Source organism: Silurus aristotelis (assembly GCF_946808225.1).
Source record: "Silurus aristotelis genome assembly, chromosome: 6".
Lineage (NCBI taxonomy): Eukaryota > Metazoa > Chordata > Actinopteri > Siluriformes > Siluridae > Silurus > Silurus aristotelis.
In genome coordinates, this window is record NC_139579.1 from 25,823,262 (window position 1) to 25,841,623 (window position 18,362).

At 38.8% G+C, this 18,362-nt stretch overlaps 1 protein-coding gene across 7 annotated transcripts in view; it reads left to right on the top strand.

Moving 5' to 3' along the window:
• The window catches only part of LOC310727856 (palmitoyltransferase ZDHHC14-like), a 53,648-nt gene that overhangs the window by 20,333 nt on the left and 14,953 nt on the right, over window positions 1–18,362 (top strand). For all 7 annotated transcript variants that reach the window (XM_083544764.1, XM_083544767.1, XM_083544762.1 and 4 more), the window contains 5 exons: window positions 3,913–4,071; window positions 5,378–5,515; window positions 9,358–9,406; window positions 10,465–10,567; window positions 12,189–12,298. In XM_083544764.1, coding sequence (XP_083400890.1) covers window positions 3,913–4,071; window positions 5,378–5,515; window positions 9,358–9,406; window positions 10,465–10,567; window positions 12,189–12,298 — 559 coding nt within the window. The remainder of the gene's footprint in view (window positions 1–3,912; window positions 4,072–5,377; window positions 5,516–9,357; window positions 9,407–10,464; window positions 10,568–12,188; window positions 12,299–18,362) is intronic.

The window sequence follows — 18,362 nt, forward strand, 5'->3', positions numbered from 1 at the left end:
GCTCTTTTGTTTTCTTTTGAGTCGAGCGCATCGAGTAGAGTTCTGAGTAACCATACAGGAAACGAAGTGCAGCAGATGGAGGGAGAAGGAAATGGGCCCAATCCAGTAATAATCCACTGAGAGAGCATTACCTCAATGGCTGTCCTGCTTATACAACTCCCTTTCATCACTTACATTCTTCTTCTTCTTTAAGCATCTAAAATCTACTGTCTCATCTATTGCATGGTTTCTCTTCTTCTTTCCTCTTTCTCTCTCTCTCTCTCTCTCTCTCTTTTTTTCTCTCTCTTCTTTTTTTTTTAACCACTTTTATTAGTCACTAAAGTGGTCAAGTTGTAGCTCAGTGGTTAAAACATTAGATTTCCGATCAGAAGGTTTAAATTCTGTCACTGTTCATGCCCCTAAAAACGGCCCTCAACTCTTAAAATGTGCACATGAGATAATTGTAAGTTACAATTACAAAAGTTTTTTTTTTGTGCACCACAGAAGTTGTATGAACTTGTTTGGATACTTTTTGATGTTTTATTGAAGAACTGTTGGTCAAGGAAGCACTGATGAGTAGCTAAGCGTAGCTAAGTTGCTCGAGGCTAGTAAATATTATATGAGGAGGCCATCTACTTTCCCACCAGACAGCTACGATTAAATATTTATCAGTACTACTCGATTCATTGCGTTTCAGCTGTGTGTTGATGGTCTGGGCTGCCTCAAGTGCCATAGCTATTGATTTGTCCATCACTGATCGAGCGTTATATGGCAGCATGCCATTTACAAAGGCTGTATCATATATAATCTAACTGTAATTTGTAAACCACGTTTGAGGTTAGAAGGTTATTGCGATGCAGAAATGTAATTCTGGGATGCAGGCGTCTGCACGTGACCGAGTCTGTTTGAGAAAGCACTGTAGACTCAACCACTTGTTGTCTAAAAGCATCGACCGAACCACCTTTGAATGAGTTTTTGTTCGAATCGAGGTAACGTTATTTGTTAAATGTCTGGTGTTAATCAGTAATTTGTGGATGCAGCTTTTATTTTCTTCTCGGTTTGCCTTTCATGGGAACTTGTGTTCCTCATTGTCCTCCTACACAGTCTATTGCATTGGGTTGGGTTCCTGATAGAAGTACCGAGAACGAGGGAGAAATCAATCGTGCCGTACCGATAAACAGAATGTGCATCGATCGTAACGGACCAGTAAGACTACACATGCTTCGAATTTTTACCATAATCTTAGTTTCACACCTACGACTCGCACCTGCTACCCCCACGCGTCTGCTCTGTCTCATGTAACTGTCTAACAGTTACACACGCCTGTGCTGGAGAGCTTGTAAAATCACTCCTTTACTCTTTCACAGCATCATTAATAACTGATGGTGTAATCTTATAACGGTTTGCTTCACAGAGGAGATTAAAATCCCCTAATAAACCGTACAGATGCTCCTGGTCATTAAACTGCAGGATTTTAGTGCTGGTCATAAGGTTATATAAAGCAGTGATCCCCAACCCCCGGCACCGGTCCGTGGGCCAATCGGTACCGGGTCGCACAGGAATAATACATAACCTACATTATTTCCGTTTTATTTATAATCTGATTCTGAACGATGTTTTATTTAGGAAAATTACCGGATTCTCTCCGCTACATCTGTCTATGACTCACTCTTGATTCATGTCATGATGCCTCGGTCACATGTCTTACCTCCATCCTCTACCTTCTTAAAGGGGCTGCTCCGGCCGCTAACACATAATACATTACCGCTAAATTGAAACCCCCAAGCTATAAAAATTAACAAACAACAACACAGTGGATTCACGTTTATTATTATTACATTTAGAAAATACTAGTTTTTATGCTATTTTATTTTGTTGTATTTATCCGTCACGCCTCTAAAGGCCGGCCCGTGAAAATATTGTCTGACATTAAACCGGTCCATGGCGCTAAAAAGGTTGGGAACCGCTGATTTAAAAGGACTTGGAATATACAGTGAAAGATATTCTATATCAATGCGGTATATATGGATGATTGTGATCTAGACATTCCAGGGGTTTCCAGTTTAACTCTTGTTAAGAGGATGAACCTACTTGGTCCTTACCCAAACCGTTACCCAAAGCTGGGAAGCACAGTTGTATTGAAGGACTTTGGATGCACTAGCATGAAATTTTCCCCTCACTTGAGCTAGGAGACCCAAAAACCTGTTCCAGCATCACAATGCCCCTGTGCGCATGAGGATATGCTTCACGTAGGTTTAAATGAAAAATCTCGAGTGGTCTGCTACAGAGCACTGATCACAACGCTAATGAACACTTTGGGATGAATTGGAACAATGACTGCACTCCAGGCCTCCTTACCTCACCTACATCAGAAACCACAAACCTTTCTCCATATAGTGTGGGTGTGATGTAGAGGTGTAACAAAACACGGTTGCTTCTGTGTATCAAACAATACATTCAATGACATGTTAGTATGATGTTGGTCATAAATGCTGTTTGAAAAGCGGTGAAAGATTTTCAGTATCTTTGCAGAAACTTTCTATAGGATCGTCATCTGTTGTCTTTAATTCAGTTGTCATTTCTGTATATTTACATTAAACAACCTGAAACATGACCCATTTAAAGGCGGACCACTCAGCTTAAGTAGATATTTGGTCGCATAAAACTGCATCCAGCTAGCAGACCTACTGACATCACCAAACTGTGGCATTCTTCTTTTGTGATGTTTGTCCAAGCGTGCATAAATCACAACGCTTTCATTTGAACAGTGTATCCAATGTGATCATGTTCCCTGAAAATTTGGATGTGTAAACCACACCTCTCCACAGCTCCCACAATATAACGCAGGGGGAAAGAAAAACCGCTTTTAAAACACTATTTCTTTTTCATATGTCTGGATTAACGTTGCATATGTTCCAGAGCAGGAGGCGAGTGAGTAATGAGGCGCCATTAAGTCTATATTTATCTAATGGCATACATTATTGATGCCCAGTGCAGTATGTAAATCCTTTTAATATAGAGGCTTCCTTGCTGTTTTATAGAGCGCGTTCGAGGAAATTAATGGCTAGTGAGCGTACACAGAACTTTAAATTTAGGATCTGTTTTGAGTATCCTAGAACTAAATTTGTCTTACAAATACAGCTGGTTTAAGTGTTCACACAGCAAATGTGGAAACATCATGTACTGCCTACTCCATTACATGAAAATGCTCTAAAATTGTGTCAATTTGTGTCTCAATCTCAGAAACGTGACCTCTTGCTTTTGGCATGTTTGGTCAGAAAAAGGAAAAAGAGCATCCAGTTTTATAGTGGAAGTGGAAGTAGTCATTGTGTCATTGGGTTTATACTGAAGTGAGCTTTTTGATCTCTCCTGTGCACTTCTCTGGTCAGAAGCTTCAGCATCTTAAATGGTGGAGCTTTTGAGATTAAAACTGGCCCGTAAAATGTTTTTTTTCTTCTTATTATTTTTTTATAGATGTTTAAATGGGAATGTCAATGGGAAATGAAGTCAATGTAATTCGTTACTGCATTTAATTAGCTTTTTTTTGTGTATCTGTACTTTTTACTGAAGTTTTTCCCTTTGGGGAGACTTTTACTTCAACTTCACTACATTTTAAAGCCAAATATCGTACTTTTATTTTTACTCGACTCCATTTTGCGAAATCTTTCCTTTTTTTTTTCCACAGGTGGATAAAAACTTAACTGTTCAAACACGCAGCAATCCACCGATCAGGGTCGAGCGCGCGCTCTGTTTTATACTTTTGATTGCCGCTTTTTGGAACCTGCTTATCACAACAAAAGCAAGTGGAACATGTAGAGAGGAATAAACGATGGCAGAAACTTTTATTGTCTGAATATTATGACTGTTCATGAAAAACCCAAATGTTTTCTACACACTCTTAACACCACTACAAATCCTGTCTCCTCCTAACAGACGTTGCCAATGGTTCCAGTACTACAGGATACCGGCCTCCTCCTCGGACCAGAGAGATCACTATTAACGGACAGACAGTGAAGCTCAAGTACTGTTTTACTTGTAAGATCTTCAGACCACCACGTGCGTCACACTGCAGCCTTTGTGATAACTGCGTGGGTGAGTCGCTATTTCAGTGGACTTTTGCTGTGTGGTATCGAACAGTGCGTGGTACAGACTGATTAAATCTAAGCCATTATCAATAGTTTACTCTGTGTCACTATGTGGCAGCATGCGGAACCTTTTACAAATGCACTTTTTTTTTTCTTTTTGAGAAAGTAGGATTTGTTACTTTCTTGATGACACTTCATTCCCCAGTCTTCTGTTAAGGTGTTAAAGTCCGCTATTACTGATAAGTTAAATACTAACACGCGACCTTCTGACCTTCTGTCTCTCTACGCAGACACTAAATTAAAGCTTTAATTGTAAAGCTGCTTTGAGACAATGTTCATTGTTAAAAGCGCTATACAAATCATAATGAATCGAATTGAAAAATTAAAGAGCGAACTCGCTCATGTGGCCACGCCCACTTAATCAAACACCATCTGTTTTGCTGGTGCTGCACACCAGGATCTAATCACTGGACAGGTCAACCAGTAAGAATAATTATTCGCTGGAGGATAAAAATTTGTTTCTTTTTTTTTTTTTTTAGGTGTGGCAACACTATAATAACATAATCCCTCAATAAAGCTATATATATATATATATATATATATATATATATATATATATATATATATATATATATATATATATATATAACATTTAGATCAATATTTTTGCTTTTGCATCTTTAAAGAGTTTTAAAATATATATACACCGATCAGGTATAACATTGACATTATAATGTTATGATCTGTAAGTGAATGTGCAAGCGTGAGGATTTTGATGAGTAAGGATTTGAGCGGGTTTGACAATGGCTAAATTGTGACGTCTAGACGACTGGGTCAGAGCATCTCTAAATCTGCAGCTGGTTCCTGGTCTGCATTTAACGACGTTGGACGATGTTTCCTCTCAATTATTCTGCCAATAGGGCGTTGACGATGCATCTGATTGGATGCGTGCGTTAATATATTTTGTGCTATAAATCGTGATGTCAAAAAAAAAAAGTCAGCGCAAAAAATTGCCCAGCCATTGAGACAATTTTGTACAAATTCATGTTTGTGTTTTTTTTTTTGCTGAATATTCTCGTTTAAAGTCACAAGGACAAACCCTCGAGTCCACGCCCCGTAATCTGCTTTTTAATGGACTTTTTTTTATTTATTATTCAACCCTGATTTACGTGCTGCCCTTCATGCTCATTAGAGTGACAAACGTTTAATCAATGTGCTTAGTAGCTCCACTAAACAAGGCAGCAGTGGATTAAGTTGAACCCTCTCGGCCTGTTATCGAATATTAAACACGTTCTCTCTTGGTGTCTGTGCAGAGCGGTTCGATCATCACTGCCCCTGGGTTGGGAACTGCGTCGGAAAGAGGAACTACCGCTTCTTCTACATGTTCATCCTGTCCCTGTCTTTCCTCACGCTCTTCATCTTCGCCTTTGTCATCACACACATAATCATGAGTAAGTGACCGCGGCTGGTTTTAGCCCCGAGACCTGCTTTACCCTTATGTTGTGATTAATTTAGTAACATGAGGGTGTAGGGAACACAGACAGAGGTCATGTCTTGTGTGTGTATAAACAGCTAGATGTGGTCTGGGAATGATGTGTACGTCAAACATATTTATGATCCAATTTGATACTATTTATATGAAGATTACAGCAGTGTTATTAAAGAACAGCAGCACTTTCTATACATGTACAGATACTTCTAACGTTGCAGACGACCAGTTAATACTCGCTTTATAGCAACTATAAACATGCAGTCCTGTTTCCTCAGTGTTATAAGCTGCTGATACTAGAGGCAGGAGAATGTTTTATTCATTTTATGATGACCATCTGTCATGCAAGATTCTCTACAATTTATTGAGTAATAATGAGGACTGATGTATTTAACATCATTTTGCTATAAATGTCTTCAAATGTGCATTTTTATGGGTGGCTTAAAAAATACAAAAAAAGTCATTGCTGTACACTAAATAGACAAAAGTTTGCGGACGCCCGATCATAAGATTTCTTTTTTTTTTTTTTTTTTTTACATTCCATTCCACATCTAGTCCCCATTTGCTTTTATAAAAACCTCCACACCAGATAGGACACTCATTTCTGATTTTATCATCAGGAGAAAATTCCCCAAACTGTCCATCCTGTCAAAATCCAACGTCTATTAAACACATTCTGTTGAACTGTAATATTTTACACCTTTTGAGAAACTTGTTTTTATGCCGTTGATACTTTTGGAAAAGGTTTTTAATCGTTAAATCCAAATTTAGTCCTAAGATTTTTAGAACAAATGAATTTTAGACATTTTATTAAGTGTTTATATTTGTGTAACTAAACCTGAACATAGCCACAGAAGCTGGCATGGTGTAAAGAAAATGACCTCCACTCTTCTAGGAAGATGTTCCACTAGATTTTTGGAGTGTTCTTGTTGACATTTGTGCTTATTCAACCTTAAGGGCTATAAGTAAAGTTAGGTACTGGTGTAGGGTGAGGAAGCCTGGGGTGAAGTCAACGTTCCGATTTATCCAAATAGGGCTGTGTGAAAAATATACAGTGGTGTGAAAAAGTGTTTCCTTCTTCACATTTTTTTTTTTATAGTTTTTTTGGCATGTTTGTCACACTTTAACATTTCAGATCATCCAACTAATATAAATATCAGTAAAAGATAACACAAGTGAACTTTTTACGGTCCTGCTACAGCATCTCAATAGGATTCAGGTCAGAACATTGACTAGGCCACTCCAAAGTCTTCATTTTGTTTTTCATTCAGAGGTGGACTTGCAATTGTCCTGCTGCCACCACCATATTTTACTGTTGGTATGAAGTTCTTTTTCTAAAATGCGGTGTTACTTTTACGCCAGACATAATGGGGGACACACCTTCCAAAAAGTTTAACTTTTGTCTCGTCAGTCCACAGAGTATTTTCCCAAAGTCTTGGGGATCATCAAGATGTTTTCTGCCAAAACTGAGACGAGCCTTTGTTATTTTTGCTCAGCTGTGGCATGACCTTAAAAAGGCGGTTCATGATCGAAAACCCTCCAATGTGGCTGAATTACAACAATTCTGCATAGACGAGTGGACAAAATTCCTCCACAGCGCTGTAACAGACTCATAGCAAGTTTTCGCAAACGCTTGATTGCAGTTGTTGCTGCTAAGGGTGGCCCAACCAGTTATTAGGTTTGGGGGCAAATCCTTTTTTCACACAGGGCCATGTAGTTTTGGATTTTATTTTCCTTTAATAATAAAAACCTTTATTTCAAAACTGCATGTTGTTATCTTTTACTAATATTCAAATTAGTTTAATGACCTGAAACAATAAAGTGTGAAACATGCAAAAAAAAAAAAAAGAAATCAGGAAGCGGGCAAACACTTTTTCACACCACTGTAGAAGGCCATTCAAGATCTTCCACTCCAACCATATCTTCATCGAGCTGGCTTCGTTCAGAAGGGCATTGTCGTGCTGGAACAGGTTTGGGTCTCTTAGTTTAAGTCAAATGAAAATGTAACTCTAATGTGATGTTTAGTGTTGATTTATTCATATCTATTTACATTAAGTTCTAAAATTTAAAAACGAGGCGAAAATTATCTTTTTTTTTTTTTTGGCCTTTTCTGTTCAGAACCCCGGAGCTTTAAAATGCCTTCATTTGCACGTGCATTATTTAGTAAGCATTCAACCAAAGAAGCAATCTAAACTCCACTAATAAACTCAGCCGCATAAACCACCGTGGCAGTAGTGGAGCTCGATACGAGTGCTGCCTTTCCGTTCCGTTTTCTCTAATTACGACATGATGTGCACTGCATCAAGCTGCACACTGTTGTATTAGAGCTTCACAGGAGGCAGTGATATGCACACCTCCTTCCATGTGCACATATGGAGAATTGCTCCCTAGCTTAGCATTGTTTGTTTTATCACACCACATTTGCTCACCGAGGCTGTGGCTGCTCAAAATAATGTCACGGTTTACAGCTGTGTGGGTTGAACCTCTGCGTGTGTGTGTGTGTGTGTGTGTGTGTGTGTGTGTGGCCACTCTGCAGAAGGTTTTACAGCTTCCTGAAACACAACCCTTTAAACCTTGTTTTTTTTTTTTTTTTTTTTTTAATATGAGGTCGATTACAGGGCTCTCCTTTGTAATGCCTCACATGCTGATCGTTGGCACTGTGCCACTACGGAACACCTGGGTCCTGACTCTCAGCTGCTTATTAAAGCACGTCTCTGTAGCTGCCTTCATTATCCTTCCACGCTTGCCCCCGCCAGCTCCCCCAAATACCATTTGTTTTAGTCTCTAGACTCTACAGTAAAAACTCTGGATGGTCAGGGCACTGCAATAGCCATGTCTCAGGTTTGTTTCTTTTATTGTTACATATTTTTTGTTTTGCTTTGAATTATATCGACACTACAAGGCGGTGTCAATAAGGCTTTAGGTTGGCTCTTTTTACAAGAAAGTCCTTTATTGATCTACGTTTATGCACCTTCTAAATAGTCCCCTTGCACAGCAGTACAGCGCTCCCAGCGTTTCTGCCACTTCCGGAATATGTCCTGGAAGTCTTCTTCTTTTCCGAAGTGTGTCAAACATCATCTACGCTTCGTGCCGGATCTCATCGCAGACGTAGTAACGCCCGTGGTCAGAATATCACCAGTTGCAAAGCTTCAGATGTACACAGGACGATGTCTTTTGCCACGCTGACTTATGAAGAACGGTGCTCCCTGTGACTTTGCATGCAGCCTTGTGCTGCCATCTGTTGGTGTGTTACAGATTTAGTCTTTTCGCATAAGCGCCACTCCTTCTTAAAAGGCTTTCCACCAGAACTTAGAGGCTGTGGATTTGTAAACCAATTAATCCCAAAGGTCTTTAATAGGTCTTTAACAGGCCACTCAAAATCTTCCACTCCAATGTAAATCATATCTTTATAGAACTGGCTTTTTGCACAAGGACATTGTCATGCTGGAACAAGTTCGAGTCTTCTAGTTCAGGTGAACAGAAATTTTTATATCTACCCCCTTCAAAGACATTTTATATAATTGCATACCTCCGACTTTGTGGTGACAGTTTGGCGAAATAGCTCGCATGGCTGGAAATGTCAGGTGACCCAATACTTTTGTCCATATATTGTATCTGCATGAATGCAAAAAAAAATAATACATGGAGGTTTATTGACTGTGACTCAACAACTTATTTTATGTTGTAAAAACCTTTTTTTGTTTTTATTACAGGGCTTAGATTTTTCTCTGTGGTAGCAACAAGTGTACAGCATAGATTAAGTTGAAATCTGATAACCAGATATGATCTTTTCTCTCTTTACAGAATCCCATCGGATCGGCTTTCTCAGTGCACTTAAAGACAGTCCTGCCAGATATCCTTTTTTTCAGCATACAGATTAATACGGGGTTATTACACCTCTCCACCTTTCCTGCATGCCAGGTTCCATGTATCAGCATGTAAAGTGACCCAACCTACTTATTTGCTCAGCTTTAGGATTACCTGTGTATAGACACCCTGTGCCTTGGGTCTTTATGATTCTTGTCATGAGTTATAGGCAGTACAAATAATAGTATAAAAGAAGGTTTAGAAGGTGCATTTAAAAAATACCAGCAAAGGAAAACATTTATTTTCCACTATCAGGAAGTATTATTATTAGTAATCTTTATTTAACCAGGAAAGAAATTCATAGAATTGGCTAAGAAAGCAGCAAAAGACAGCATTAAACACAATAAAAAAATCACAGAAGCAATACAATATTTCCAATATTTTTGTACTCAGATTTATGTATAGTTGTCTGAAATTTGGCCAGAGAAAAGAGTACAGTAAGCTTTCAGTAAACCTGTAGTTTGTTTTATGTTGTAGGGTGCATTGATGTATCACTGTTTTCCTCCAGCTCAGTCCTAAATAGGGGTAGAACAAGTTGAAAATTGTCCTCGATGCAAAGTGCAAAGATTGTAATGTCTGGTTTTAGATAGATGACAATTAGATAACAAACCACATCACGACTTATAAAGAAAAGAATACCGGTGTGATTATTAATAAATCAGTAATCCAGAGGTGGCAGTTTATAATAAGGGCCCAATGGTGAGTTTTACATTTACAACCAGTAACAAAACAGAACGCGCTGTGTGTATTATATTTGAATAAGCTATAGTTTGTTTTATCTTTTGCTTTTTTTTTTTTGGTAGTAGTCCACTGTTAGTTCCTTAGTCGCACATTTGGTGTAAAATGAGTCTGTCATCTTCACAGGTCAGCGTGTTATCCTGGGGATTATCAGATGTGCAGACTCGTCCACTCTGTAATCATCGTTTCTACACGCACTGCAATCTGGGAGTGATAATTAGAGCATAGTTCACCTTTTTTAGAGATCTAAGACAGCATTTTTTCCTTTGTGTGTGCGCACTGTGGTTTTCCTTGACCCATGTTTACTGTGCTGGAGGTCGTCGTGTGTTTTTTCTCTGTGTGGTCAATAGTGGGACTCTCCGGATTTCACACATACCTGATTGGATCCAATCAGACCACCAATGAAGATGTAAGTACATAGTGTGTGTGTGTGTGTGTGTGTGTGTGTGTGTGTTTGTGTGTTTATTGGAATTCATTCCCTGTCAGCGAAAACTGCAGCAAAAACTGCTTTGCTTGTATCCAATTTATTTACTAGCTTTCCTCCAGCAATCTCCCCAAAAGTCCTGTACTGCCAGGGAAGTTGTAGATCAGTGGATAAGGAGTTTGACTTCTGATCGGAAGGCCAACAAATCCCTCCACCACCATGCTGCCACTGCTGGGCCATTGTAGCACAGCCCTCTTCCTGCCAGTTACGTTACCGAAGCTCAGGTGTTGCTAATGGAACCCAAACTAGCATAATTCGATCATTGCTTGGGTTGCAAAAATTCCAGAAATGTTCAAGACTGGAAACATTACATGAAAAAATTACTGGGAATTTACTAAAGTTAGCCTTTAACTGGGAACTTAAAAATAGTTGAAAGTTCTGATCGGAAGTCCAACAAATCCCGCCACCACCAAGCTGCCACTGCTGGGTCCTTGAGCATTACCCTTAACCCTTAATTGCTCAGCTGTGTAACTGCGATAAATGAAAGTGTCTCTGGATAAGGGCGTCTTCCAAATGCCATAAATGTTAATACTTAAAACTGAACTGTAACAGCTGAAACAAAAATAAATTTAAAAAATACAAACGTAACTTAAAAATGTCTCGGGTATAGCCTTTATATATGTTTATTTATTTATGACCTGTACTATGTACTGACAATAAAGTTCTATCTATCTATCTATCTATCTATCTATCTATCTATCTATCTATCTATCTATCTATCTATCTATCTATCTATCTATCTATCTATCTATCTATCTATCTATCTATCTATCTATCTATCTATCTATCTATCTATCTGAAACTGTGTAATTGCTGCCCTTCATATAACCTAAAGTCACTGAGTATTTGAAGTCAATGAGCCCAGTAACTCTATTGCATCCACAAGATTGTTTATGTAGCAATCCTCGGTTGGATGGAGGTGTACAGACATGGCATATGACCTTAAAACCTCAACTATTAGGCATAGATTTTTTCTTTCTTTCAAACTACAAAGACTTTTCATAAACACTGTTTATACACAGGAACATGCGGAGAGCTAAATAGTGCACTGTTGTATTATAGACTGTAAATCATTTACTGAGACGCGTTTGATCAAAGTGAACAATTATCCCGTTCTGTCAAAGAAGGTCAACAAAGGAGCAGGTGATAAACGAAACGCATGGAATACCTTTAGAAAACTGCTCTTTTTTTAATTTGTAAAAACTCTGAAAAGTCTGAAAGGATGTTGCCATAGTAACTGGCAGTATTTTATTTATTTTTTTGAGAGAGGTTGAGGTGCACATGAATCAACCCAAAGAACACATTGCATTTTGGGTAATTTTGGCTGCTATGGTACATTGTTTGTACAATAACTACCATCAGGCAAAAACAGAACCCATAAGCAGTGTACTAGTGAATAGGGTGTAGTTTTAAGTGCATTCATTATTCCGAATCTTTAGCCAACAACAAGTAACATTTGAATGATCTTGAAATCTAACATGCTCAATGAGTAAATTTCTTCCACAATTTGCTTTCTTAATTCTGACTGTTTCTCTCTTCTCTCTAGATTAAGGGCTCGTGGTCATCAAAAAGAGGAAAAGATAACTACAACCCTTACAGCTATGGAAACATTTTCACAAACTGTTGCGCAGCCCTCTGTGGTCCTCTTCCCCCCAGGTACGTTACTAAAGTTCAGGTATGGCTAAAATAACCTAAAATAGCATAATTCGATCATTACTAGTGTTGTAAAATTATGGAAATGTCCAAGACTGGGAACTTTCCATGGGAAGATATAGGTATTACTGTAAATAAACTGGGCATTTAGAAAATTGCAGGTTGGCCTATAACCGGGAATTTAAATGTAGTTAAAAACTGATCTTGTAGTGTAATCTCACTTAAAACAACCAGATTTAATCCAATTTCAGTTGAATTTCTACACATTCATCATTCACATGCACAAAGCTGAAGTTGGGGTTTGTACTCATTCAGCCATTAGTGAAGTCCGGTGTTGATATTAGGTGAGGAGGTCTGATGTGCCATCAGAGTTCCAATTCATCTTCAGTAGGGTTGACCTCAGGGTCTACTATGAGCTCTTCCACTTCACCCTGGGCACAGGGGTATTATCATGCTGGAAGAGGTTTTGGTACTTTCTATATTGTGGCACCAGTTTGGTGATGGTGTGACGGTTGTTATTGTATATATTGTAAAATGATGCAATAATTGTGAAATATACACTTGAAGGATCCAAGGATCTTGAAACTGCTTGTCGTCGTTTTTCTGAATACTTGCTACCGAAATCGATTTGTTTGGCAAACGGTGCGTACGCCACTTTAATTTTGCATAAACTATGACGAACGTATGGCAATTTATTCTATAAACTATACACTTACAGGAGAATAGTTGCTGTGCCATTAAGGCTTCCATTTGTATTCAACAGAGAGATTAAATGCAGATGTTCTCCCTGGCTTCTGTGTTGTTAGCAAATATATTGGCAATGATATTGCCTGGGTGAGATTTTAATATTTTTTTCATGCTAATAAATCATTTATTTAAATGAGATCCTGCATACCTGCCACCTTATCTCGGGTTCGATTAGAAACGGCTGATAAAATAGTTCTCTCAGCAATTTTGCTGTGAACAAAGATTATTTCATGTGTGTTGTGTGTTTAGTGAATATGGGATACTCCTACCCTGGGTTATAGGTGAAGATATTTCTCTTGAGTGTTACCACATTGAGATTCAGTGTATCTATATGATTGCTTAGCTGAATTTAAATTTAAGACCATTTTATCAACATTTGCTCTTTTAGGTTCATATTTATCTCTATTATTTATGAGGGTTACTTTGCTAATACGTTATACGCACGTAATATTGCTTTATCTAGAGTATGGCTGTAAAATGTCATTCACCTTCACAACGAGTGTACATTGCAATAATGATTCATGACCACAGCATGTTTTCAGCATTGATTATTTTTTCAGCATTGAATTGGACCAAGGTGTTTCTTCCTCTTTGAAATCAGGGTAACTACACAGTATTTCCATGATTAGACATTTTCATTCAAGATATGTAGCACTTTATGTAGCACTTTACAGTTAAATTTTATGTAACTGAATATGACCTCATATACCTACTTACATTTAAGCATTATAAACTAGGTAGAAAAAAAACTAGTCATATTCTGGCTACAAATTCAACAAATCTAAAACCATTTCTGAATTTGTTCAGAGATTTTTTTTTTTCTTTTTTCAGATTGGAAAATAACTAGTTTTATTTCATTAGCAAAGAAAGCAAGCAAAAAAAAAAAAAAGTAAAAAAAAAAACAACAACCTCTACAGTCCATGACTTGAGTCTAATGTGGGTTATGGACATTAGTAGCAAAAATAAAACATCTGTTATAGTGTCATAAATATTATTTATGATGAGAGAAATGTACTCAATTAATGTATTGCAAGTAAATGTAATTCGATACTTTCCAGAATTATTATTTTATTTTATTTATTATATCTTCTCAAGGGACAATAGTATAGAAATAAAACTTGAATATATTTTAAAGTCGTCAATGTGCAGTTTGTATAGTAGTACAGATTTACTGTCCTGTGAAAATAATTCAACATACAGCAATTATTGTCTAAATAGCTGGCAACAAAATTAAGTACAACTTAGGTCTGCTTGTCAGCAAGTCGTTTTACATGGCCTGTGTTCCAAAAGGAAGCCCCTTCTGAAGCTGGCTCACATGAAAGCCCACAAAGAGTTTGCTGAAGACAACCTGTCTAAGAGCATGAATAACTAAAACCATGTCAAGTGGTTCGATGAGACCAAGATAAACTTGTTTGGCTCAGATGGTGTCCAGTATGTGTGACGACACCCTGGTGAGGAGCACCAAGAAAGTTGTGTCTTGCCTACAGTCAAGCATGGTGGTGGTAGCATTGTGGTCTGGGGCTGCATGAGTGCTGGGAAGCTGCGGGACATTCATTTATTTATTCATTTTCTCCCGCTTATCCGTAATTCGGGTCGCGGGGGCAACTGCTGCCCAATCCTCACAGCACCGTCCCTTACGGTCCCTCCTGCAGGTGGTGAGCCCACGGGAAGGCGGCCCCACGTCACTCTGACGTCACGGACCTTGATATTTCCCTCGTAAGGGACCCCCGAAGCATAGAGGGTTAAGGGCCTTGCTCAAGGGCCCAAGAGTGGCAGCTTGGCGATACCAGGGCTTGAACCCCAGACCTTCCGATCGGCAACCCAGCGCCTTAACCGCTGGAGCCACCACTCCCCCCCTCCACCACTCCCCCCCTAAGCTGCGGGTCATTTAAAGGAAACGTGAAATCCAACATGTACTGTGACATTATGAAGCAGAAAATGATGCCCACCCCTCAGAAACTGGGTCGAACTGGACCACGCTGAGGGAGCTGAAGGTGATGGAGCAGTCAAGTATGTCTCCAAACCTGAATCATATTGAGCACTTGCGGGGCATCCTGAAGCGGAAGGTGGAGAAGCGCCATGTATCTAACATCCAGCAGCTCCATGGTGTCATTATGGAGTGGAAGAGCAGAGCTGTGCTGCTCTGGTGAATTCCATGCCGAGGAGGATTATACATTTTGACACTTTGGACACAGTTTTGACATGTTCACTTAGGGTGCACTCACTTTTGTTGGCAGGTATTCAGACAATAATGGCTGTATGTTAAGTTATTTTTAGAAGACTGTAAATCTGTACTGTTAGACAAGCTGCACATTCTCATGAATATCCCAAGCGACCCCCTTCAGAAGATTGTATTTTATTCCCGGCCGTTTGAGGAAACTGGTTGATGCCGCCGGGGCTTATGTTGAAATTTAAAGATTTGCTCTTATTTTTCTATGTGATAAAGTACATGCACGGTTTGTTTCAATAAATTTGTGTTAGAAATATGGACTTTTATTACCAATTTTTAATGCCTAGCCACTTTTTTTTTTACACCGAGTGACCGCTCGTACCTCGGAAAACTTGTACATTAATGCACTCGTAGGTCAATGTACCACTGTAGTTGTGAAAGGAAGGAGGAAGACTGTGAATAATGACTTACTTGGTAGGCTACTGTTTAGATACAAGCCGTTGTAACGCGTTGAGTCTGGGTGAAGGGAGAGCTCACTAACTCCAGTTACAACAGAAATCATATAAGCACAGACAGGTTTCCAAAACTCGTGCTTTTTTATTTTTAGGCGTTAGACAAAGAAACTTAGAAATGAGCATCAGAAAATAAAAAGGACATAATCCTCAGTCTCGCACGCACACACACACGCAGTAGTACCGGAAGAATGCAGTGACGTGCTGTTCCCAAAATGCCGCTCTGCTCTTAAAGGAGCCACAACATATTTCACCCGTTACACCGTGTAACAGACACTGTCTTTCAGTAAAGCCTGTATAAAGTTCATTAGTTTACACAGTATACACAGGTGCGTCCTATTTATGTTAAAAATATAAATATTTGTAAAATTCAGTGGGTGCGGCTTATATAAGGGTGCACTTTATAGTCCGGAAATTACGGTACTTGTTTTACTTGATTCTGCAATGTTTTTATTTAGTTATTAAATTTTTTCCTTTGTTGTCAAATATTTGTCATGTAAGAGGAACTTAACACAATTAAATAAAACAATTTTACGTTTATCCAGTGAGACTTCAAATGATCTCATTTATATGACCAGACAGTTGATGGTCATGGGACTCGCTTTATTTGTCTTGTTTTTTTTTTTTAATCAATATTTGTGAAATGAACAATGTACAAATGTACGAGAGCAAAAAAACACATTGGATTTGTGGTACAGTGTCACAGCCTACATTATGGACTGCATATCACATGCAAATTCCACATTGGTGCGAAGATTGTCATCTCAAAAGGAGCCATTAATCTGTCTGTGATTTTGCAAAAACCTGCCATAGCATGTTGGATTCCAATGCTGTTAGCAGATAAAGGAGCATGAAAACGTTCCGACTCGAATCTTAAATTCGTGCTCATTTCCTCACAACTTCACTCGTTCTATTTCTATTATGCAGTGAAACTAGTGGTCGTCTAGTCTGACTCGGAAGCCTAATAAAGCTCCATGTGAATTTCTGTAATGCCGTCTGATGTTAAAAGTGCTCTATATATAATCTAACATTATAAAAAGAAACCGAAGTGAACGCTGGAATATTCTGATGTAGTGTAGCAGAAGTACTGGGAGATTTGTGATATATCTAGTTTACCATTATGCATGCTCTGTGCCAAAAGGGTCTACGTGCCTTCCCTCATTTCCCCTGACGCCTGTTTTACGTCATTTTGCATAAAGATAGTCTCTATCACTTCTTATCTCCACTTCAGCACAGCATTTCTTTAGTCCCAGCTGCATTATGGCTTTCATTTTGTGCTCCTGAACTGTCAAACATCTGTGTAGAAGGTCTTGGGATGGTCTGGTTTCATATAGTACAAGTGGTGGACTTGTGCAATGTTTGTTTGTTTATTTTTTTTGGAAAGGGAGTAATTAATTCTCAAAATAAATCCTACTTGGCACAAGTTGTAAAACACATTCAGCATGATTCGGGCACATGCGTAGGCTCTGAACTGAAGCACGATAGATAAGGCGTGTTCGGTTTATTTTCAGATTATGTAAATCTGTGGCTGTATAGAATCAAGGGTCTTTATGGTCTGATCATTATAAAATAGATCACTGCGATCAATATTTGCCCCATCAGTCTGCCTCACCATTGCATGCATTATGCTGTAGAATTACTGCCGTATTTTTGTGCTTAATCTACTTAATGCCAAAGGAAATGAGAAATGTAAAACTAATATATTCCATTAAAGTAAATGTCTGGCACTTTGAAGTTAGCACTATGTAATAGTTCATGCAATGGTGTAGCTCCCTCAATTTTGCCTCTATATGCTACAAGCAAATGTGTCCTGTTAGAGAGATTTACACACGTCCCGTATTCACCTGCTCATTCTTGTAATTATCCAATCTGCTGATCATGTGATGGTAGCATTGTGCATAAAACCATGTAAAAACTGAGCAAGAGCTTCGGTTAATATTCACGTAACACCACCAATATAGAGTTGCAGATTATAACCTCTGTAACCGCATATCCTGTTCTTGGCTGACAATGTGGGCTTTATTGTTGCTGAAACAGTCCTGACCCATCGAGCATTAACAGAAATTACTTCTTCAGCAGTCACACTGCATGACTTCGAATCACACTGGTAAGCCTTCGCTCCTTACGTGCTGCAATGGGACTTGGCCGCCCATGACCCTGTCACCGGTTCACCACTGTTCGTTCCTTGGAGCACTTTTGATAGATACTGACCACTGCAGACCAGGAACATTCCACAAGAGCTGCAGTATTGGAGATGCTCTGACCCAGGCTTCTAGACATCACAATTTGGCCTTTGCTTAAATCAAACTCAAATCCTTACGCATGCCCATTTTTCCTGCTTCCAACACGTCAACTTTGAGTGATCCTCACTTTACCTGTCATAATGATCTGTGTATGTTGTGCGTTCTGAGATGCTTTTCTGCTCACTCTGTTTGTAAAGAGTGGTTATTTGAGATTCTGTTGGAAAGAGTCGAACATGATCTCAACAAGATTTTGTTGAGAAACCCAAAACACCCACTTACCTGGCTCTTGACCTCTAGCTGCATGATTTTGTACACTGTGCTGTTGTTACAAGACTTGTTTCATTGCATAAATTACTTTAAAATGTATTTTTATGGATATGTACTTTGAAAAATAA